This window comes from Ammospiza caudacuta, chromosome 9 (genome assembly GCF_027887145.1).
Source record: "Ammospiza caudacuta isolate bAmmCau1 chromosome 9, bAmmCau1.pri, whole genome shotgun sequence".
Lineage (NCBI taxonomy): Eukaryota > Metazoa > Chordata > Aves > Passeriformes > Passerellidae > Ammospiza > Ammospiza caudacuta.
Genome location: NC_080601.1, coordinates 22,060,864 through 22,084,404, shown reverse-complemented (window position 1 = coordinate 22,084,404; position 23,541 = coordinate 22,060,864). Strand labels below are relative to the sequence as shown.

General features: G+C 41.0%; 1 protein-coding gene across 2 annotated transcripts; it reads right to left on the bottom strand.

Moving 5' to 3' along the window:
* Positions 1–406: 406 nt before the first annotated feature.
* Positions 407–21,812, bottom strand: STAMBPL1 (STAM binding protein like 1). Of its 2 annotated transcripts, none has more exons than XM_058810548.1 (11): positions 21,616–21,812; positions 10,731–10,891; positions 9,634–9,851; positions 8,221–8,296; positions 6,659–6,754; positions 5,677–6,031; positions 4,970–5,094; positions 3,973–4,110; positions 3,227–3,339; positions 1,624–1,723; positions 407–703 (listed from the first exon to the last, which is right to left on the bottom strand). In XM_058810548.1, exons 2-11 carry the CDS (start codon positions 10,812–10,814, stop codon positions 647–649), a joined length of 1,362 nt encoding a protein of 453 aa, XP_058666531.1. In that variant the 5' UTR covers positions 10,815–10,891; positions 21,616–21,812; the 3' UTR covers positions 407–646. The 2 variants fall into 2 exon arrangements, with proteins under 2 accessions (XP_058666531.1, XP_058666532.1); XM_058810549.1 differs by having other exon boundaries at positions 10,731–10,924; positions 21,616–21,808.
* Between the last annotated feature and the right edge of the window lie 1,729 nt (positions 21,813–23,541).

Genomic DNA, 23,541 nt, shown 5'->3' with positions numbered 1-23,541 from the left:
TCTAACTCTGTCTAGATCTTTTTATCTAACTCTAGATAGATTGTGTAAATCCTTTTCAGGATAAGAAGTGTCTTTCAATTTAAAGTCTCTACTGACAGGTTTCTGGAGAAGACACATTTCTCCAAGGGACTCTGATGCATCCCTACTATCCCAAAATGACGAGGATCAACTCTCAGGTAAAGGATTTGGATACTTCTAAGTATCTTCTGTTTAATAGCTGAAACTGAGCTATAGAAGTTGGACAGGAAAAAAAGATGAAAAAAAAAATCACCTAAACTGATTGATTTGCCTTTACTACATATACAAAGCCAACCACTGTTAAAAACACCTAATTCTCAGAAGGAAATTAATGCAAAAAAGTGACAAAAGAAACATTACTTATTTCAACACAGTTACTGTAGTTTGAAGTTCATTTTATTGTTGTGTTTTATGGGTGAGATTTGTTTACAGATTCAGGGTTAATGCCACTGAACTCCATCTTAACAGAGCAACAAAATAACTCCAAAACAGGCTAGAGCAATAAATATCAAACCATTCAATCTAAAATGTATAAATATAAAAGTAATTTCTGAAAATGTAGGAAAAAACAGGAATCCATTTTTCTATTTTGGCCTTTTGTAGAGTACATTGTTGTGGTCCATCCGTATCACCTCAGGTCCAGCACGATTATCTTTATGTCTTTTCCAACCACATGGGTACATGGCTGCAGAAGAAGTCAACGCATTACTCTCAGAAATCTCAGTAAAATAGCCAGTAACTTCATTACATGTGTAAAAGACCAGTGAAAAGTACCTACATGGAACACAAAATCTTAACTTTTTCCAGAGTTGGACTACCTTCTCATTATTCCTACACTCAGTGATGAAAGAACAGAACAAAACAAAAAACTCTGATCTCTCCTTTTGAGGCCTAATGCTGACATTCAGGGAGCCTGACACCACATAATTTCCAATGTCTCTCAGCATGACTTCTCTGTATTGGATCATTTTATATTAATCAATAGGAGATGCTTCTGTATTTGAAGTGAACCTCATTGAAAAAACCAAACCCTTAATTATTCAAAGGTAAAGGCTCTTATCAGAAATGCCAGTGTTAGCTGGGGGATAGTTCTGGCTGACTGTACTGCTCAGCCACACACACACCATTATGCTGTTGAAACATCAAAAGATACACCAGTTACAGAGAAATGCTCAGAGAAGCCAGGGCAAACTTAGCAATGAAGGAAATGGGGCTTAATCTACTTCCAGCTGTACTTTAAAGCAGCTGGGATGTTTTGTTGGGACACCAAAATTGGAGAGATGAACTGATTCATTGCTTAAAAACGGAAGAGTATAAGAGTAAATCCAATTTGAAAATGTGAGTTTTGCTCCTTCTGAAAGCAGGTAAAAGGGGTGACTGATAGTAACAACCTCTGGCTAACCACCATCTGAATGGCAGCTTGTAACACTCACCTCATGGCTACTTAAGTAGTCTCCTGATGTCTACCTTGGTCAGTGAACCAAGAGTAATGAATTAGTAAAACAGGGGGAAAAGTATTAAGAAATATAATCTCAAGTTTCTGTTTTCAGCAGAACCATGGTCAAGAGTTTGAATAGCAAAAACAGTGTTGAATCATATACTTACATTAAATAACCTAGGGTCCTTTGTATGTGGATGGAATCCCTTCTTTTTACAAGCAGAAACTTCTAGCATGCCAGCATTAGTCAGTCTGAAGATGCCAGTGCTGAAAAGCAGAACATGAAACTCCTGTTACACTCTGCTCCCATTGTACACATCCAAGGTTTCACACACAAATTGCTTTGCTTAAAAGAAGGACAACAGGAAGGTGCTTGGTGACCTTCAACACACAGGAGCCCCGGCTGAGCTGGGTTTTTAAAGCTATTTTAAATCAAGGGGAGTTGTGTCCTGTAAAGGAAGAGATGATGAGGGGAAGGGGACAAAAAGGATCCCAGTACTGTTCCTGTTAGGCAGGTTAGGCCACTGAGGGATAAGGCTGGTTCACACAGGAACATATGCAAACCAGAAACTTGCATGTTCTGGATTGCATTTCACCCAGGGCAACTTAAAAAAATGCCAGCCTTCAAACCAGCTGTGTAAATGACTAGTAGGAGCACATCCTCCCCACTCTTTTAGGTAATCACACAAAGCACTAGAAAATGCACTGCTACAACTCCTTGGGTATTGAATAAAATGTTACAATCCCATCCCTCTGCAAAGAGAACCTATTACCTACAGGACAGCACCTGACCATATAAATGTTACAGGTTACAGCTGGTTACAGGGTGTCAGCATCAACTGTGAGAGAGGCTTGTGAGAGCAGAGATTTGGAAAGGCATGCAGGCATGCTCAGGGTTAGAAATGCTGGTGCTTGTGCCCTTGCCTCTCAGTCTGTGTTCACAGCTCTGCTACCTGAAGGGCCCATTTAGGAAGTCAGGCAACCAGGACAGGATTCACATCTACTGAGGCAGAAGGCCAGCAGGAAAGGCTGAAGAAATGCACACTCTAAAGAATGGAGTTAGCCCTGGCAACCTGAAATGCCAGGCACATCAAAGGAGAATCACAAATTTGTTGAGGTTGGAAGGAACTTCTGAAGACTGTCTGGTCCAGTCCCCCTGCTCTGGCAGAATCACCTTGAGCAGGCTGCCAGGACCATGTCCAGTCACGTTTTGCTTATCTCCAAGGATGCAGACTTCATGACATCTCTGGGAAACCTGTTCCATTACAAATCTTCACATTAAAATTCACACTATTCTAGTTTTTTTTCCAGATACATAGTTTGTAATTAATTAAATTCAAAAATAGATCCTTATTATCAAAAAAAGGGAATTTTACCCTTCTGCTTTGCAAACTGCAATTTGCACATCATTCTAGAGAAATAAGCCTAACTTCCCTCCACACTCTTAAGCAGACAGAATGAAGACAGATCTGCGGTAGGGCATTGGCAATGAGTACTCCAGGATAGCTCCTGTAATGATTACTTTGTTGAGCAGAATATGTAAAAAAAAAACCAACAAAAAAACCTGTGTCTGTGGAGGAAAGAAGAGAGAAACAATGCTGTACATAGAGACTGACTGAAATGCAAGTCTAGGCTACTTATAGAAAACAAAGTCACAACACATTGTTTGTGCCCTTCCTCTGAGTTGACATGTACCCTTTGCAATTGATCAGATTTTATGACAAGGAGCATGGAAAAATACCAAAATATTACTTTAAAATCTGAACTTACTCATTATGCTTTGGTGAACAAACAATTGCAATGGCCTCTGGCAACATTAGCTGATAAGAACAATGAGTATGGAGATCAACACTGGATAAGAATGCAGTTTGTGTTGGATGTGTCTACAAAAAAGAAAGGGAAAACTCAACATCATGAAATATTTCTCACAGGTCAAGGTCAACATACATTTAAGAAGGAAAAATAATTTGTTACAAGTGAAAGCATCAGTAATTCCCCAGGCTGATTTCTAAAGTTCTTCTTAGCCCAGGGTCTATATTGTTCTACATTGTTCAATGTGGAGAAAAGAAGGCTTTTAGGATGAGTTTCATGGAGGCATGTTCACAATCAGATATACAAGCAATTTTCTAATCATGGGGAGAAAAAGGTGGAATGAAGAAGCACAAGACAAATGGAAATGACTTAATTGTGTAAAATCTCTAAGAGAAAAAATAATATTAAATTTAAACAACACAGTACTCCCCTCCCTGACTTTTGAATATGGCATTAGAAAGTAATAAAATACCCCTAAATCAACATAAAAAAAAGTTGCACCAGCAAAAGTAGGCCCATTGTGTCAACAGGATGCCTCAGTTGCATTAAGGAGTTCTCTGTGGAGAACACGAGTGCTTATTTACAGCACTGCAATTTGAATTCAGTAAGCAAATTTGTATTACTCCAGTTGTTTTTTTTTTTTTTTTTTTTACATAGTATCTAGAGCCACTCTAAGAAAACCAGAATCTATGAATCATACGTACATGGATCCAACCCAAAGTGAGGAGATCATACTGATCCTGAATACCAAATAATTCTTCCACGTTCTCCATGTCACAGTAGTCTGGTCCTGCAGTTTGCTTTGGCACTATTACATGTGTAATAGTAAATTCATTATGAGTCTGCAAAACAAACATTGACTTAGGGTGGAACAGATTGCCTAAGGAAGAAATGCTGAATCAAAATCTGAAAGATGTCAGCTAACAAAACAGTACAGCTCCACTGATTCCAGTGCAGCTCTACCAACACACTGTACCTAAAAATATGCCTTAGCATTTTATCACGAAAGCATACAGGGTAGTATTGGTCACAACAAAAGACTGTTGTATTGAACTGCTCTCAGTGATCAGTGTTAAAAGACTGTCCTTTAAAATAATTAAAAACACATAAAAGAGCTTTGAGAAAACTATCATGATTTTCTGTGAAACAAGACTAATATTGCTTTTCTTTGCCTTCATGCAGTTCAAATACACTTGGGATCATCTAAAATTCTTCATGTCAGCATCAGCCATGCCATCTTTCCCAGCTCTCAAAGGACATAAAGTGTAATCTAGGTCAAAGGAAAAAAAACAGCCTGAAAATCAAATGTTCTACAGCTTGATGGGGGGATTTCTGTTTTGTTGTGCCACTATTCATTTGATGACTCCAGTGGATTCTGGCAGTCTTTATATTTCATTGTCCTGTAACTAAACCTCACTTACCTTACATGAATGCCAGAGAAAGTACTCGAAAAAGCCTTCATTGTACAGCATGCTGAAAAACTTGCTAGGCTTTACAGCAATAGCAGCATACTTTGAGCAGATGTTTCCCCAGTAAAGCAAGCCCACAGTGCTGAAACAACCACTCAGGTTATAATATGAAGTTCATTACATGGAAGGCTAACCATTTATATCTGCTTTTGCTCTGAAATCAATACATCACAGGATATTACAGCACTATCAAGCATGTCTTCCCCATAAAAATATGAGGTTTAAACTGTACCAGTTTTCCACAGAGAATTCCACATGTCTCTATTCCTCTTACTGTATTTGTCTCTGCCAGCAGCAGAAATTTGTGACAGAGATCCCTGGGCAAAATGACACCTCTGAGTGCTTCGGCCAATTGAGCTAACCAAGAATAAAAAAAGAAAAAAAAGAAAAAAAAGAGAGAAAGAGAGATAAAAAGGCATTTACAGCTAGCAGCTATAACAACGAAGATCCCTAAAATAAGGAAATATACACAGTGTATTACACTATATTACCACATGTGGAAGTATTATACTTACCACATCATAGACTTCTAATGAGAATAAATCTACAGAACAAACACTTCATCTAAATTGAAGTCACCAACCCACAAGATACACTCACTAGCCCATCCCCTGAGGTGACAGCTGGGACCATCTCCCAGGCCAAGGCTTTCCAGGGGGAACCACTGCAGGTTCTGTTTCTGGTCCCTGGAAGCCTATGGCAAGATTCAGACTTCATTTCACAGGAACACTAAATCTCAATCTCTGTATCCATCCATTGGTACTCAACTGGAAAATGTGAAACTGTGTAACTGTCCTCTTAAAATGAAGAAACAATAAGGAACTGCTGTGTTTGCACAAACCTGTCCATGGTTATTTCAGTATGGGCATCCTCAAAGTGAATAAAGACATATGCAGGTAGACAAAATAAAATAGGGAAAAAAGAAATGTGTGCACTTACTCTGAACAGCACTTAGAGTAGCTGCCGGCTTTAAGACCTGTTCCATGGGCGGCGAATGTCCAGCACAGCCAGAGGTGCCGCGCCTCTCCTTTTTCTCCAGCAGTGCTGCAGATAAGGAGCTGTTCTCTGGTACAGAAACACAAGACAGCATACTTCCATCTATCTGTTCAGACATAACCACACTCTCTTTGATTTTCTGATCTCGAGCTAGCTCTTGCTTCTTAAGTTGATCCTCAAAGAACTGAAACTGCTCTGATTCGAGCTGCTGCTGCCGCATGTGTGCGATTCGTTTCTTCTCTGCCTCTATTAGCTTTTGGTGCTCCAGTTTCTTCAGGAATTCAGTTTTACATTTGTTCTGAAACATACACAACATAGTGACATCCTCAGAACACCAAAAATGCTAGGAAAAATGGAAGGAAAGGAGCAATCTAACAGTTCAATAAAACCACAAAATCCTGTCATTAAAACGGAACTCTTTTGGAACCTGGTTACTGACCTGGAAAATACAACTATATCCCCAAACGTGGGATGGAAAACATAGCATTGATGGATGGAACAAAAAAGATGTTTCTCAGATGCTTTTTCCAAGACAAGGTTTTAAGCTATAGATTCTGTTTTCAGTGGCTTCAATCTCAATTCAAAGCAGACCACATTTGGAGCCAAGGAATCTTTTCCACTTATTGACATACTCATACTCAATTTCATTCTCTTTATAAGACAGAATCAGAGTATACCAAAAACGTATTTGGATCTTTGTAGACACTTATTAAGCAAATATAGCAGCACATGTATTTCCTAGCACACATTTGTATTACTTATTTTTAAATGACCAGCTGATTCTCAAGAAGAAATGAAAAGTCATTCCTAAGCAGCTCAGGAAATTATTAGCTTTTTGTAAAACTGGCATTTTACTGCTTAATTTTCAAGTTTTATATGACAGGAAAATATTCATGTCAACATTTAATATTCATATAAAACTTACTTTGTGTTGCATGTATTCTTGATATTCTAAGTTATATTTTTTTAAAAGATCTCTTTTCAGTTCGTCTGTCCGTGGGAATGCAACCTCCTTCAATTTCTTTGAGGTGGGATGGGGAAAAAGATAAATAAATTTACTTTTCACTTTTTAAAAGAGTCACCTGAAAAACAAACTCAGCGGTAACACAGATTTTTTTAAAATACAAAACAGAAAAAACCCCTGCTCTTCTCACAGGAAAAAAAAAAGCAAAAGAGAAAATACACACTATATCATCAGTTTATGAAACTTCTATAGTACATTGCTTTCAATAAAAATATTGATTACATTAGTGAAACATGAGACATGGCTGCTTCTTATCTCAAGGAAAAGATTAGTCCTTTTAGTAGGAGTGTGTTATCTCTGTCTTGTTTAATAGGAGTGTGATGACTAATGTTTTTGTTGTGGGCGTAATTCTTAAAAAAATGCTAAGACCAACTTAGAGAGTTTCAGGTAGGATCACTGCATTTTTCTCTGGAACTTCCCAGTCAGAAATATGTCTGAATATGCCCATTTCCAAGACGTAAAAAAAGGGTTTTTTTAAGAAATAGTTATGCCTGTAGCTTTCTGTCACAGACCCAGCAAAACAACAGTTCTTACAATACCAATAGAACCAATACCCAATGCTTTCTACTCAGGGCTAGTACAAGGCTAGTACAAGGCTTCACAATTATTTTGTGAAGGCTAGTACAAAATATTTCAGAGGCTGTAGGCAAGGGAGGGAAAGCAACCATGTGCTTAAATCCTGCTGAGTGCCACAGGAGAAAGCAATGTTAGATGCCCTTTCTCAGTAGGGATGTTCTCCTAGTGGACCACAGTTGGAACTTAGGCATGGATTATTTTGGTTTTGAGTAAAACATTCAGTTTAACAGTAGAGAAAGCAAGCAAACATGGGGGCACAGAGCAAGAGACACTCATGGTCCTACTAGCAACTCTCACTGGGCAGTTCCAGCTGTTTTAAGTTCAGTATAAGGCTACACTTATAATTTATTTAGGATTTATTTTCTAGAGGGGAAAAAAACAAAAGTAAAACTATTTTGTATGGAAATGGAGGGGAAAAAAATCTGTTAAAAACTAAGCAAATACATATATGGTAATAAAGAAAAAAATATACTTTACTTATTTAGCAGAGTAAGCAAATACTGCACAGGCACCAGTAATGCCACACATTTCTCCTTCTGTTTGCAATAGTCAGTTTGGACCATTATCCATTCACATAATTGGGACCAGAATCAAGCTAAGTACTGTCAACATATGCATTTTTAATATGCAAACATTCAGAAATATATGTACCTGGGCTCCCAACAATCTACCAACTTATTCAGACCATTCTCATTCATGTTTTAGATCAATAATTTAATTTCCAAAATAAAACATGTATGAGTAGTGGAGAAAAGTATCAGAAATTGAAGCTGTGATGGCTGCTATGGGTGCTCTGGGGAAAAAGAAGCTATGGCCTATAGGGGCTGGGAAAAATGAAGAGGTTCTCAGTAAAACATTTCATAAAGACCAGGAAACCATAACCCTACCTTAATAATATCTTGTTTTTCTGGTACTGCACATTGGTGATAGTCTCGGTGGCTGGGCAGCTTTTCTACAAATAACCTAGAAAATTAAACATGCATGTGTTTAGTCAGAAGAATATCCATGATAGCTCTCATGTTGGCAGAAAAATCAGTTTCACATAACTGTTAAACACTGAATTCCAGATGACTTGGACCAGGGTTCTACACACATGTTTAAATTAACACATTGTGGTATGGACCTGTATGGGACACACAGAAGAAGGACAGGAGACTATTTTCTATGACTGATATATTTTGGTTGCCATTAGTACTGGGTTAAGTTAAAAAAAAGCAAAACTACCCTCCACTCTAGTCAGTGCTAGTAAATCCTATTTTTATTCTCTTCATCTGTTCTTAGCCAAAATGCTGACTCCCCAATGGAAGACAAGAATGCAACACTGACTGTCACTGAAGCAGGTATTTTTACCAGACCAAGCTGCACAGATAAATTATGGCAACACTCAGCTGCAAAGAGTTTGTAATGCACAGCTGCTATCATTCTTTCAGCAATTTGCACAATATTCACCTCCAGACCCTCTTTTTATAGAGACAGATGCATTTGAAAACAGGTGGACTAAGAAAGGCTTGGTCTATTTTTCAGAGTATGAAGAAAATAAGGAGGGAGGAAGGATGTTTCCTTTGCAAAAATTTTAAAATAGGCACTGTAAAAAAAACCCCAAACCTTTCTGAAGTAATAAAACAAACCAATCAATCCCACAGCAAAAGTAGCTAGGTTAAAAGTTTAAATCTGCCAGTGATATATTTTTCAGCTGTCTATTTTGAGAATTGTAATGAAAGCTGGCCAGATTTGTTCTTTTGTGGTAAGGAGAATAATCATGAACATACATTGTAGATTTTGCATTTATTCCTGTAAGAAACATTAAATTATAGTTAATCCTTTTGGGGGGAAAAAAAGTAAAATGAAAGCAAGAAAACACTTTTCTCATGCTTTTTTAATTATGGTGCAATACTACCATTCTTAAGATTGGCAGATGCTCATAGGACATAACTACTAAAGGCTTAGAAATCTTATTTAAACATTGCTATTAAAGTCAGAAATTTTATTTAACCAACATGCTGACATATAAAGAATATGGGGGGCAACAGTGTCATGGTATGGCCTGGCAGAGTAAACTCAAACCTCTGTTAGGTTAATTCACGCCTGGCAGTTCACACGTGGATAGGACAACCCATGAAAAGGTGGCAGGAAGTTTTTTACAAATCTCACGCTCAGTGCAAAATATTTCCAGAGAACAGAGCTGTTCTGCAAGAACACACTAAACAAATTTCTCCTTGTGTAAAGGGTTTCTCAGGGCAGCTCTCCATTTCATTCACTCAGAATTACAAGCTGTAAAGGCTGATGATCTGCTCCCTTACGTGATGAACTTGTTGTAGAAGACGAAGGCGTTCTCCAGGTTGCCCTCCTCCATGTAGACGGCGGCCATGCGCTCCATCTCCACGCCCGAGCGGAAGTACCGCCGCGGGGTGATGTCCTCGTTGATGCTGATGTTGCTGCCCAGCTTGCTCAGGGCACGCACCCGCTCCTCCGGGCTCACTGAGATGTCTGTGTGGTCAGGAATAGCCACCAGCTTTCTCTGAAAATGAACGGTCTCGTTAGCTAAGAAAACATTCTGTTTCGCTTTCAGTAAGTGGTCTCAGTCAAGAAGCTCAAGGGAAATATTCAGCTGGTTTTTTTCTGAAAATAGGCATTGGTTTCTCCACCTCTAGCCACAGCTGAAACATTACAACATTTTTCTTAATTGCAAGTAAATTGTGATCAAAAAGAAAAGTTATTTTATTCCCTCCAAAAACAGCAGCAAAAAGGATAAAATTAGGAAAATACTTGTGGGAAAAAAATTAAGTAAATTACTGTAGAAATCACCAAAGGCAGTATAAAGTGTGTTCTCTTTAAAAGCCCCCACACATGGATTCTACAAGGTTCTGTCTTAAGTTACTGAAATAATTTGATGGATGTCCTGAACACTCAGACTCCTATTACATGATGTATAGCATTTGACTGCTAGAAATAGTTCAGGAAACAAAGAGCAATAAGTTCCTCTGGTGAGTCAACAGTTCACTTCAAAGATTCATTTCCAGTTTTAAATGAGGCAGTTAAAGACTAAGAAGTTCAAACTAATTACTGAAGAAGAACCATAGCTGCTTATTATGGTCATTACCTTCCTGGTAATTAATAAATAAATAAATGGCTACTGTAAGTTGTTTCCCTCTTACTTTGGTGAAATTTTTTACTCTTTCTATTCAAAATGCTCATTTCAACTTCTTAAAACTCTGGTTGCTGACACTCCATAAATCACCCATACATAAATATAATAAATTCCAACAAAACTTTCAGGCAGCATGCAGGAAAAGACCCATGGAGCTGAGAGCCACCACTGCTAAATTGCTCTCTTGAAAGTTTTCCTAATAGAAAGAGAAGTTGCTCAGCCACTGAAACACTTTTCTGTGATACATACCAATGAGCTGACAGTGAATGGCTGCTCCATGTTGTTGTCTGCCTGCAAACCAAGGAGATTGCTGTTTTCCTCCAAAGTCTCCATCTGACTGAAAGGCCAGTACCAATCCTGAGCTCAGTATTTGCCACCAGATGTCTCAGGGTTTAATAGCCCAAGGGAAACTGGAATATAGATATGCTGATTGTGGTTGTGTGCTGGAAAAAATAAGTCATTCAGATGAGAAATATATCCAAATGTCACATAACTTTGCATGCCAGCAGCCACTCATTACTTTGGTGGCACAGTACTTATACATTTAATAATAATTTAAAACTTACCAGGTGTCTAGAATTTAAATAGGGAATGCATAAGGGCTTATAGTGCAGTTGTGAACTAGTTGACCTGTACTAAGATTATTTCAGCAGATTTCAACACAATAAATTATTTTTACAATTTTTATAGCAACTTAAAAACCCACTAACTTTCAAGTATTAAGTGAAAAACACAGAAGTTTGAGGATTTAGAATCTGTGCTTCCTTGAGCATATGTTTACAAACATATTTATAAAAAGTATGAATCTGGTATCTTAATTTTCTGCTAAGACTATGAGAAATAAAACTTTATACACAAATTTGTATCAGTAATATAAAGCACAAAAAATACCTCAAACACCATGTGTTCCACCTGCACAGCTTGCTGGTTTCAACATTCAAAATACAATCAACTCTCACAAGCCAACGAATAAAAATTCCTCCTTGCACAGCTTTGAACAAGTAAAGAAAAAAATGTAGATGTTGTGGTCATCAAAAAAACAACCCAAAAGGAAACTAAACCAAAACAAGGAAACGCAACTCTGAGAGAGGAATGAAATACTCAAATTACACAGGAAATGTGAAAATTAAGTTTCTAATGTGTTTTTTCACTTATGTGCTCAGTCTAAACAGATTTGATCTTGCATGTCATGGGCTCTTCATAGGTTGCAATAAACTTACTTATGCTTTGTAAAAGCATAGAGTGGGTTCAGCAAAGACATTTTTTCAGCACACCTCTCTAGAGAGATGCCAGAGGACTCTGGGTTGAAAAAAACAGCCCTAATGTGTTTTTAGATGCTGTATTTCTCAAGTATCGATTTTTGTGTTCGTCTCTTTCTAATTTTTCTTCCAAAAAGCAATACTATCTATTAGATCAGTCCTTAATTTTAACTTTTAGTGCAATTCATTTTAAAGAAGTTTTGCTAATTAAGGTATTCAAACTGCTTGCATAATTTGTAACCAAAAAAATAAGCAAGGCTTATACATTCGAGAAAACAATCTTAGTTGTGGTTGCGGTGCTAATTAAAATAGTTCTCTAAGCCATTTAATTTTACATACATGGAGCTCTGGTGTAAATGATCACCTTGGCAGGAGAGCCTATTCATTGCCTGCTCACAAACTGCAGAAAGGCCCCATGGGACAATGATAAGGAAATATTTTTGCTTTAGCCTATTCCAAGAAACTTTCTGCTTTAGGGCTTGCTCCACCTGAAACCCTTCTTCGCTGAAGGACTGTGGATGTGGAAGGCTCTGGAAGAACAGAGCTAAAAGCTTGGCCAGTGCACAGTTTGTGTCAGACTTCTGGCCCTGCAGCCCAGATTCTATGCGGAAATAAAACCTTTAATCAGAGACACTGCATGCATACACTTTGTGGAACTCAGGAACAAAAACGAAAAACCAACCCAACCAACCAAACAAGAAAGGACTTAAAAAACATATTTTACAAATACTTATCCATTCACTTATCCATCACTTGTGAATTTTAAATTTTATTTCCCCTAGAAGCATCTGGGACAGCTAAAATACTTGAATGGAAGAATGGATTTGGTCTAAAATATGCATCCAAGCGTAACAAACTGCAAAATGTTCTAGTCACTCATGTATATAAAAATCATTCAAAAGTAAAGGTGCAGAAATGTATTTCTTTCCAATTTCTTATTTCATTTTGCAGCTTCTGGCAAGAAAGCTTTTCTGTAGCAGTTTTTCATTCTGCTTTCAAGGCTTTCTCCCTTAGGAGGCCTTCTGCAAAGCCTGGAAAGGAAATGGACATTAAGGACAATGCTTATGAGATGGTTCCCACTGAAGACATGGAATATGGACCAAATGCTTCTTTCAGCTGTTACCATTCCTTGGAGACCTTTCAGTCCAGCTGGTAGGCAATTGCAAAGAAGTTACTGCAAGTGGCAAATACAGGAGTCACTAATTAGGGGTCTGGGTGTTTTCTTGGGGCCAGCACTCCCAAAGAGGTCTTTAATAAAGAACCCTGTGGTATTCCCCCACCAAAATCTCTTTGGAAATGCCACAGGAAGACATCATGGAACCCTTTACTTGCAAATATTTCTCAACTTGACTGGCTCTAAGAGTATTAAAATTATAAACACAATTCAGTCTTCTTTAAACCTAAAGAAGCATTTGTTATAATTATTTTTTAAAGTGTAATACCAGGTATTTTAAACAGGAGACATCTGGTAATAGCAGAAACTCACACTTCCTCAAAATTGTGTCACAGCCTGGAAAGGATGAAGAAGCTCTGCAACAGACATAAGACATGCCACAGTGCAAGAGCTTAGCAGAAGAATGTCTGCAAATAAAAGAAGAAACTGTCTTTGTAAATTTAGTTTCAGGAACACACTAAAAATGAGACACTGTAAATAAAGAAGAAATACTAAGATGAATTTGTATCCCTTTTACAAAAATGTTATATAAGATTCAAATACATTCACTATTAGAGGTGGCAGTGTAACTTCAGAAAAAAAATCCTATAAAGATTGTGGGCTGACTTTTGACTGCACTCCAATAAATTATCCTTAACATGTGGACGCACGGGCAGAATTCTGAATGATTAAAATGCAGAGAGTTAAGATTTACTGCAAACAGCACCAGAGGCATGTGTGCCAGGGGCCTGGAATGCCTGTGTGCATAACGCTCCCCATGCTCAGCTCCACAGTCACCTTCAGCTGCTCCAAGGGCACGGCACTGCCAGGGGCTCCCCGCACCCTCACCATCCTTCTCTGTGCTCTCACTTTGCTGCCTCCACCGACTTCAAGGCACATTGTACCTGATCCAAATTAGAATTAAATGGACTTTTACTTCATTCTCCAAATCGAAATGCAAAGGAGCAGGCAGAACCATGAAGCCAGCAAAGCAGAGAGGTTTGTCACTTTCTGAGGCACTGCTGTCCTAGATTGATATGAGCTGGCTTTGAAAGGGCACCCTAAGAGTTTGTATAGTTCCTACAAAAATTGTCCAGGTCTAGCAAGTGATTCTGTTTTCCAGAAATATATTTCACTTTACAAGAGTAAAGATAAATTCAAATACCAAATCTCTCTGTATAGCTGAAACTAATTATACTCAAACATACAAAATACTTATGCTAATACAATGAACTACACTCCAACCTCAACCACAGGGGATAAATACCAATGCTAGCTTGGAGCTGTCTATTATACTCTAAAGTGCTCAAAACTCCAAGAGTGAAGATGCATTTTTCTACTTCACTATTTCAGGCATTCCAGTTAACTTAGATGGACTTAGGTAATGTTTGTTTGAGGAGAAATGCCAGGACATTTAGCATTCAAATTAAGTTTTTTCTAATTATGAGTTTTCTGATAGTTATTACCAAATAATAAGAATAATCTAATATCTATTCAATGGTTAAGAAATTTTTCTTGATTTCATTGGGAATAGCACTTCTCATCAAATCCCATATCCTCCTCAAAAAGCATTTGTTTTCCCATATGTCCCATCTTATTATTGTATGTATTATTCCTTGACAAATCCAGGTTTATTAAATCAAAGCCATTCAGCCACAAGAAAATAGAGCAAACTGAAAAAAACAGCAATTTAAATGGCATTGAAAGTCCTTCTGTTCAGGCTAACAAGCATGGTACCAAGTAGCAGGGAAATGAAAAGCAGAGAGAACAATTTTAAATGAAAGTACATGCCAAGAGTAGGACATGAAGACAGAATAAGCATATCCAGTACCTCAGGAGCAGACTCATGAGACAGAGGTGGTGTGAGAAGACCTGGGGAATGCATGCACAAACCAACCCTTCTGAGAGCTGCAATATCCCAATTCACCAAAAATTCCCCAACGCTCTCATGGTTTGCTGCACGCTGGCACATCAGGCATTGCCAGGCTGGCTGGAGGTGGCCAAGAGAGGCACCCTGGCTGCGCTCAGGGCCCATGCCCTGCTGGCTCTCCCCGTGACACACGTGTGGGGTGGCACTGAGAGGTGACACACACGGCTGCACGGCTGCGGTGCTGCAGGAGCTGCACGGGTGGTGTTTGCAATGCCTGCAGCACAGCACTGCAGCCAGGGCACAGCCTGGCACAAGGAGCAGGTCTCTGTGCCTTGCTGGGACAGACCCCGAATGTCCTTCCCTGATGGAGCCTGGCTCTGGGAGGTGACTGTCCCGGCCAAGGCAGGGACACCAAGCAGGACCATGCTCTGCCCAAGGACGCCCACAGGGACTGTGGCACCCCAGCGGGAGCTGTGCTGCTCCAGCTCTGCACACTGGACACAAAGACAAGCTTAGGGCGTCAGGACCTTCCAGAAACTGACTGCAGAGTGCTAGCACTGAATTTCAGCCCCTTGTTGTCACCTGGAGGCTGCTTTCCCTTCTTCAGTTCTCCAGAAGAGGCTGAACGAGCAATGTCGCTCGTTCTTGAGACGTTCTGAGAAATGTTGAATGAGCTTTTGGATTCTTAAACAAGTAACTGAGTAACTTCCATAAATATTATTAAAATATATATCATTTTCTCTTTGTAACATTAGTTACTTTGAAACATTTGAAACTTGAAACTTTGAAAGAGTTTCCTCTTGTAACACATTTTTAAATTTCAAGGGAATTAATCATAACAAGGACTGCACTGCTGCCAGCAACATTTATCAATATTTTGATTATTTATCTTCCAGAAAAATCTTTGTTAAAGAGATCACTGGCAAAGTTTTCCAAAGCACTTTCTTCATTCAAAGATTATGTTAAAAATAATCCATGCAATGATTTATTCTCTGAATATTTTTAATGGTTGATTATTCCAGAAATACTCATCCTTTTTTTTCATATTTTTGTGGAATGTAAAGCCTAGATGAGGTTCCCACCAAAATCATTCACTTCACTCCATTGGGATCAGGATTCTTAAAGTATATCTGGAAATATTTGCTAATATAGCAGCTGAAATGTAGTATAGTTCTTTTTGAAGCTACTCTTGAGAGAACTGTTCTGCAGCCATCCCATGCAAGAAAAAGCTTACTTTAATATTGCCATGAGAAGTTAGCACAATCATACTTCATGTTACTATACTAGGAAGTGTGATGATTACAGAATCCTAGAATAAAGATGCATGTCAAACCATAAGGAGGTCAGTCCTCATTAAAATAGCCAAATTAGCAAGTGCAAATAACACCTTTCAATTACCCATAATGGAACAAAGTTGTCTCAGCAAACTTTAAATAGGTCACACCAGTGATTGCCAGATGAAGGTAAAGGACCATTTCATGCCAGTAAGTCACCCATGAAGCATATACTTAAAATTCTGTACTTGGAAGTGGATACTCAAGTGGATTTGGTGAAAAACAGGTTAGAAATACAGGCACCTATCTCATTCAGCTCATTTTTCCAGGCCGTGTATTGGCACAGCACATGATTATTTATATACACACACACTTAGGTTTGATATATAAAGATGCTAAATACCAGCCTAAATAGCAAACTGCCTTCTGTTGGTTCTCTCCAAAAAGAAACAGCATATTCATCTGTCAACATGCTTTTTGTAACAAGCATTCATCATCACAGCAAGTGATTCAGCTGATATAGTAAGCAGTCTCTTCTGGGGAAAAAACCCAACAAAGCACTGAATGTCATGGCAAGAAGATTTTCTTGTGCAGAGGAAATACCCAATCCACAAAACTCAACAGAATGGCCTTTCAAAGAAAGGAATCACTGCGAGGAGCCAGTTCCTGAAAGCCCTGTGCCTTTCAATGGAAAAGTTGCTCTTTACAGCTACTACTGAGCTCAGCTCTAGAAAAGCCCATCTCAGTAACAGCTCTTAGTCTGACAGTGCTCTATTTAAACAGCAGCTCTAAGACCACCTCCCAAGCTCCACTAACTGCCAGGAGCAGCTGCTGAGCTATACAACCATCTCTCCTAGAAGTGGGTCAAGAACATTTTGTCTTTCTCACCGGTGAAGGAGCAGTGCCTCCCATGTCCCAGCACACTGCCCAGAGCCCCTCTGTGTCACTGGAGGATTGACAGCAGCACTTTCACCTGCCTGGGCACTGAGAGGGAGAAATCACAGGCAGGGGAGATCCTCCATGCACAGGTCTGCCAAACCCAAGTCTTGCTTATATGCTTAGACCACTGTGCTGTATCTTGGATCACAAAACTGAGCTTTATTTTCATCTAAAAAAAGAATGGGCGACACAAGGGTCTGTTTTCCCACTTCAAAACGAAGTTTGAATTAATTGTCTGAAGACTGTTATAGTTCTGCAAATATTTGGACTACTGCAATTAGCCATCGTAGTTTCTTGAATATCATTGACTACCTGTTTTCTAAGGACAGCATTTCTCTTGGCACACATACAAACATCACCGCATCAAGAAGCTGTGTTAATAAAATTAGATTGCTACTGGTTCTAAGACTCTGATAAACCACTACAATATGCAGATAATGTCCAACATGGCATGTGCAAGAACCTGACTTGTGCTCCCTACAGAGTATGTGAATGCAGAGCCTACAGGCTTCTCTCTCCTATTGCTTCACAGCACAGAGGACACCTCTGATTGGCAACTATTTTCTCATTCATTTTTATTCAGGCTGTTTTGAAATCAACATCTAGTATGGTTGTGCTACTACAACATAACCCAATGCATTTGAGCTGTACAGATAGATGGCATCTTTCTTCCAGATTTGTTAACAAGCTCTGTCTATAACAATACTAGTGACTTTTAGCAGAATGTCCTCAAAAAAGGACTGGAAATATTAAACATTCAAACATGCACTTGTGAACTGACAGTTCATGCTCTTGTGGATTCTTGTGTTAAAAGAAAACACAATCCCTCCTCCCCCCTCCTTTCTTTAGTGACACCATTCAGTTTTAGCAAAAAAGCATTTTTAACTTAATGGATAAATATCAACCATGGTAGAATGTCTTGGATTACAAGCAAAATCTTTCTTAGGCAGTCAGTGAAATATTACTTATGCAACACAGAACAGCATCTTTCCAGTGACCCACTAAAAGGATGTTCTAGACATGATGTAGAAAAACAGTGCCATTTCCTTCCTTTGGGAAATCCACAACAATCTCCCAAGAAAATTGCACCAGGGCACAGTAACCCAGAAGAGGACAGAAGTACAAGAAAGAGCTGCTTTTATACAATTTGTTCTTTGATGATTCAACTGAAATACTGAAAAAAGGAGATACTTGCAATCCATTACATCAGTAATAAAACTAACTTCCACCATGAAGACAAGAAGCTGTGTTGCTAAGGGAAACAAATGAGAGGTTAAAATCAGCACAGAGGCCTGCAACTCCATACACTTCTGAGAACCAAAGAAAGCAGGATTCCTTGCAAAGCCTTAGGTGTCACAGATTTATTTTTATCTGTATCCCTATTTCTCTCAGGGACAAGGTCCCACTAGGCTAGAGGGGTTAAGAATCTTCTGGTTCTTCCTATAAAATGCAATGATTTTTTTTTTTGGCAAAATACATTCTACCTAAATTTAGAACACTTGAGACTCCATAGCATCTAACAAGGACACTTGTTGATTAACTGAGTAACTGGTTGCAGCAATCAATTTCTGTTTCTATCAGATGACAAATTTTTATGCTGTCTTACTTTCTATAGTTCAAAATATAGGGGACAAAATAAAAGCGAGCCAAATTTATTTGACATTTCTGACATATAAATTCACACTTTATTTGAAGCCTATTAAAGTGCCTATAAAGAATGAAACTTGTTTTTTTGGCCTCACATCTAGAAAAAAATAATTTGAGGCATTCGTTCAAAGGATTCTGACTGTTTTGTACAAAAATGGTTAAGTAAGGAAAGGTAAGAAATGGATAGTGAGATTACCTACAGGATGAAGTGTGATCAATCAGTACGAACAACTACCATTTTATCTAGCATGATTCTGCTGTACAATGTTTATATTAAAATAACACAGTTAGTTGATTTCATAAGGGAATCTTTGACCTTCTCCCCTATTCCAGATGATTCAGGATGTAACATGCTATGACCAAAAAAAACCCAGGAAAAACAAGAGGAATGCCTGGTTCTATGAAAAGATTTCTGTGAGCTTTAGACTGCTTGTTCTACTTGGATAGTTACAATATTTCATTTCTCTTACTTAGGTTTCTAAGATTGACAGTGTTAAGCACATGTTTTATAGCAGCACTGGCTGTAACACAGCTCACAGGGCTGCTTGACAGTCAGCTGAATGATCCAGAATACCAAAGCTGAGCATGATGACTTTTGGTTGACATTTTGTACCCCTGCAGGCCAACAGCTTCATCCCAGTGCACCTACCCACAGTCTACCTTTGAGCCTTTCAAATTATCTGCTTTTCCCCTCAGGACGAGCCCATTGATCTTTGCAGCATACACAAGCTCCTTTTTATACCAACATCGAGCATTAGATGTCTCTGAAGGCTTTTTGACAGCAGTGCAGAGATGCTGATGGGTCAGAGATGCTAAAAGCTGCTCCTATGCTGATTGTGTGCAGAGCCCACAGCTTCCATAACGCAATTCCCTGTGTTGTGAGCTGAATGTGACTCATCCAGAGCTGCCAGTAGGAAGTGGTAGGCAGAGGGTTGTGTCTGAGGAGCTGCCTGACTCACAGCACCTCTGAGAGGCACCAGCACCTGGGCAAGATTGACAAGCCTGGGTTTTTATCATAGGAATTTCTTTACAACAACAGCACTAAGCCACTGCACAAGGATTGTTCAGGAACTGCACAAACAAGATAATTTTCTTTCATGGATTGATACTTCTATTTATAATGGAAAGCATGACCAGAAAATGTGTTTCCTGGCATAACAACCTAAATGTTCTAATTTTATCAAAATTGCATAGACAAAGACTTCCTTTACATGGCAGCAGACTAATTTTCAGAACAAAAATTGGAAGTGTAACATTTGGTAAAGAAATAAAATTTCAGGAGTCTCATAAAACCAGAAAAAAGCATTATTCATACATGTCCAGCAAACAGAGACCAAAAACTTAGTTTTATACGGTATTTGTTCAGTGCCTTCAATGCACAAGTCACCTTGCCATTCCCTCAGCAGCTGAAGGATTTTACAACATCCCTCACCTTGAGCTGTACTGTTCCTGATCCTGGTGATTAACTTCCAGGAAAAGCCTTAAGGCCTAACCTTCAGGAGGCTTAATGCACATAAAGAAAACCACACAATAAATGCCTTCACAGCGTCTGCAGAGCAATATCAAGTAATACAAATGACTGCAGGATTGATCAAAATAATTTTTAAACATAATGCTACAAAATACCTCCTTGTACTTACAGCCATTTAAAATACTGTACACACACACCCACACAAGGACCCCCAACTATGAAACTGGTACCTACAGAATTATACAGAATTTGGGATGAATGCTTCCTGCATTCCTACCCTATCCTGTGATCTATGAAACTCCAGACTTGTAAACACTGGCCTTTAGTTATCCAAACATTTAGCACTTTGACATGCAATATACCAGCTGCAATGCATTTAGTACATGAGAAAACTCATCTGTTTCAGAGTAAATTGCCCGACCAGCACCCACAACAACAAACCCGGGCTCCATTCTCCTGGGAACATTCAATGAAGTTCTAGGTCTATATCCTATTTTCTACAACTTGGTTGTCTAAGGCAAGTCATCAATATATGCTACCTACAGTTTTGGATAGTAATCCATTTAAGCCTGGAATGAGGAGAAACCTCACTTCTGTGCAGACAGAACTTTCTCAAAGCTGGTCTTCAACCTGGGGAATGAATGTCCTGAGAATTACAGTGTCTCCAAGATCTCATAATCTCACTGCTTCCCATTGTCAGTAGAAGGTGGAGGGTTTCCTGCCCATGACTTCTCAGAGCATTCAGAACCACGTGCATATTAAACACAAATCATTCCAGATCAAGAGGAATTCCCCCAGAAGAGACTTTCTGGCACCTTCCTGAAACCGGGCAGCATGTGCAAGAGTGAGACACATTCCTCAGGGCACTTCAGAAGGACACCTGAGATCCTAGAGAGGTCAAAAGGAGGCAGGTACAAAACCAAGTACATGAACAGAAAAAGCTCATCACAGAGTTACAGATGCTCAGCAACCACAATTTCTACTGGTTTAGATTCTTTCACTTTCTATTCCGATGACAACCTTTCACATATATACGGAAATAATTTAAAGCCAAAACACTATTATCGGTTTGATGTGCCCCTGGCACACGGCACCATTCCGGACTCCCACCACACCGCCCCAGCCCTTTGCGAGCCGCAGCGGAGTCAGCAGGTCCGGCCGGCCGGGCGCGCTGCCCGCCGCCCCCCGCAAGGCACAGCCCCTCACAGCCCCACGCTGCCCCCGCCGCTCCCGCTCCCCGCTCCCGCCGGGTCCCGCCCTGCCCGGAGGGAGGAGGGCTGTCCCGAGAGGCCTCCGCGGCTCCGCACCTGACACCGGGGCGGGGACGGGCGCTGCCCGGGCCGAGGAGCGGATGGAGCGGGTACCGGCCCTTGCCGCTGCCGCGGCCCCGGAAGGGGTCCCGGCCCTTGTGGCTGTGCCCGCAGGGGCCGCCGGCGCAGGCGGCGAGATGGATGGATGGAGGCGGAGGCAGCGCCTCGCCTGGCCGCTCCGCTCCCGCAGGGGCAGGGCGGTGCTGCTTACCGGCTCTCGCATCCGCGCTGGCGGCGGCTGCCGCGGACAAAGCGCGGGCCGGGGGGAGGCAGGAGCGCCGGGCGGCCTGGGCCTCGTCCTGCTTCTCTCTCTCTTCTTCTTCCTCCTCCCGCCTCGCCTCGCCTCGCCCGGCCGGGCCGCGGCTCCGCGGGCGCCCTGCGCGGGAGCGGCCCCGGGCGGGCGGGCAGGTGGCGGCGGGCACCGAGCGCCCTGCGCCGCCGCAGCCGGGCCCGTCACCGTGCGGGGCGAAGGGAGGAGCCTGCGCCGCGCCGGGAGAGCGAGCGAGCCGTGCCGCTCCGCGCTGCGGGCTCCGGCCGGCGCAGCCCCGCCGCTGCTGCTGCTGGTGCCGGGGCTGAGGGCAGCGGGAGCGCCCTGCGGGGGCGGAGGGTGCTGGGGGCAGCACGGTCCGTGCGCACCTGGGATGGGCCCCCTCCGCGTTCCCCACGGTACCGGCGCCAGCCCGGCCATCACTGAGTCAGTCTTTATGTGCTTGGGTACCGGAGGGCATGCACACCTCACCTGGGCTCTCCTGAACTTTGGGAAGGGCTAACTCAGGGGAAACAATGTTTTGGAGGAAGCTGTGGGTAAGGAGGAAAAGGACGAAAGATAACTGAAGGTGTGGTTGGCAGTGTGAGGCTGCTGTACCTGGAAAGCGGCATGCTGGACAGGAGGGCCTTCCTCTGAAGCAGAGGAGGTAGGCTGGGTTTCTGAGGAGGCAGGGCACTGCTGTGGGCTGGCCTAGATCTTTGCTGTTCTCTGAGTGTTCAGCCAATGCAGCAGATAGTCACTCCATGATAAGTTTGGATGACCCTTATGCTGTCTTTTTGCTGAACTTGCTCGGAAGGTATTGATCATATTGATGCCTTTCCTGGACTCCAAACCTGAACATGGAAGTCTAGACATGATCTAAGATATTTGTATTTAGCTCATCTTGCACCCCCAAACACAGTAATGTATTTTTCCTTCCCTCCTTTCATTGTGTGTGAGGCTGTTCTGGCTGCTTGGCTTCCGCTCTTGGTGCTGGTGGCTGTGGAGTGACACCACAGGTCTTGGCCCTGGCTTTAAGAACAGGAGGGACTGATTTGGGCAAGCAACAAAAATCCAGTATGTTCAAGCACCTACCTTGTTATCTTGGATTTGGCTGAGAGAGTTATGAAATAGAGGCTCCAGTCTATGCCATGGAGGGTTTTCACTGCACTGTTGAATTAATCCTGTCCTGAAGCAGTCATGGGAAGGACACTTTCAGTGCTGCAAGGATTTTGTCTGGATAGCTGATGATTTTCCAAGGGGAAATGTAAAGAATGGCTATTGCTATTGTCCAGACCCTGTGCATTCCAGGACTGATTTCTGATGAATGGCAATAAGAAGATCAAGTTTGCTTGCAGGAAACTTTGGTAAATGGAGAGCCTATCAGATGGGTATTAGGAAATTGTCTTCTGTTAGAAAAACTGGCAATCCTTTCTAAAACTCAGTTATGTCAGAGGTGCAATTAGGCTGAACATTAGCCTGATTTAGGTGTTCAGTATTGAAGACAGTGCACATAGTCCTCTTTCCCAAGAACTGTTGGTCACTGACCTGAATGTTTCCCTGTAAACTCTTGCAGGCTGGTTCTTCTTCTACAGCATGGGAAGATGGTCTAGAAAAGATTGAATTTGATGTCCTGGGGCAGCCCTTGGTGGCTGCTTCCAGGATGAGTAAACTTAATATCAGACCAGTGACCACACAACCAGATTTTGAGGAGCTGCTAGATTCACCTCCTTGAAAGGGCAGTGTATCCCCACTGCTTTCTTCAGCTGGGCAGAGCCATGTGCTCTGGCTCATGGAGAATCAGTTCTAGTTCGTGGTTAGCCCTGACTCTGCAGCAGGGAAAAGGCACTGTTGGTGAGGGTGGAAGGAGTTCAGTGCTGTGATTCTGGT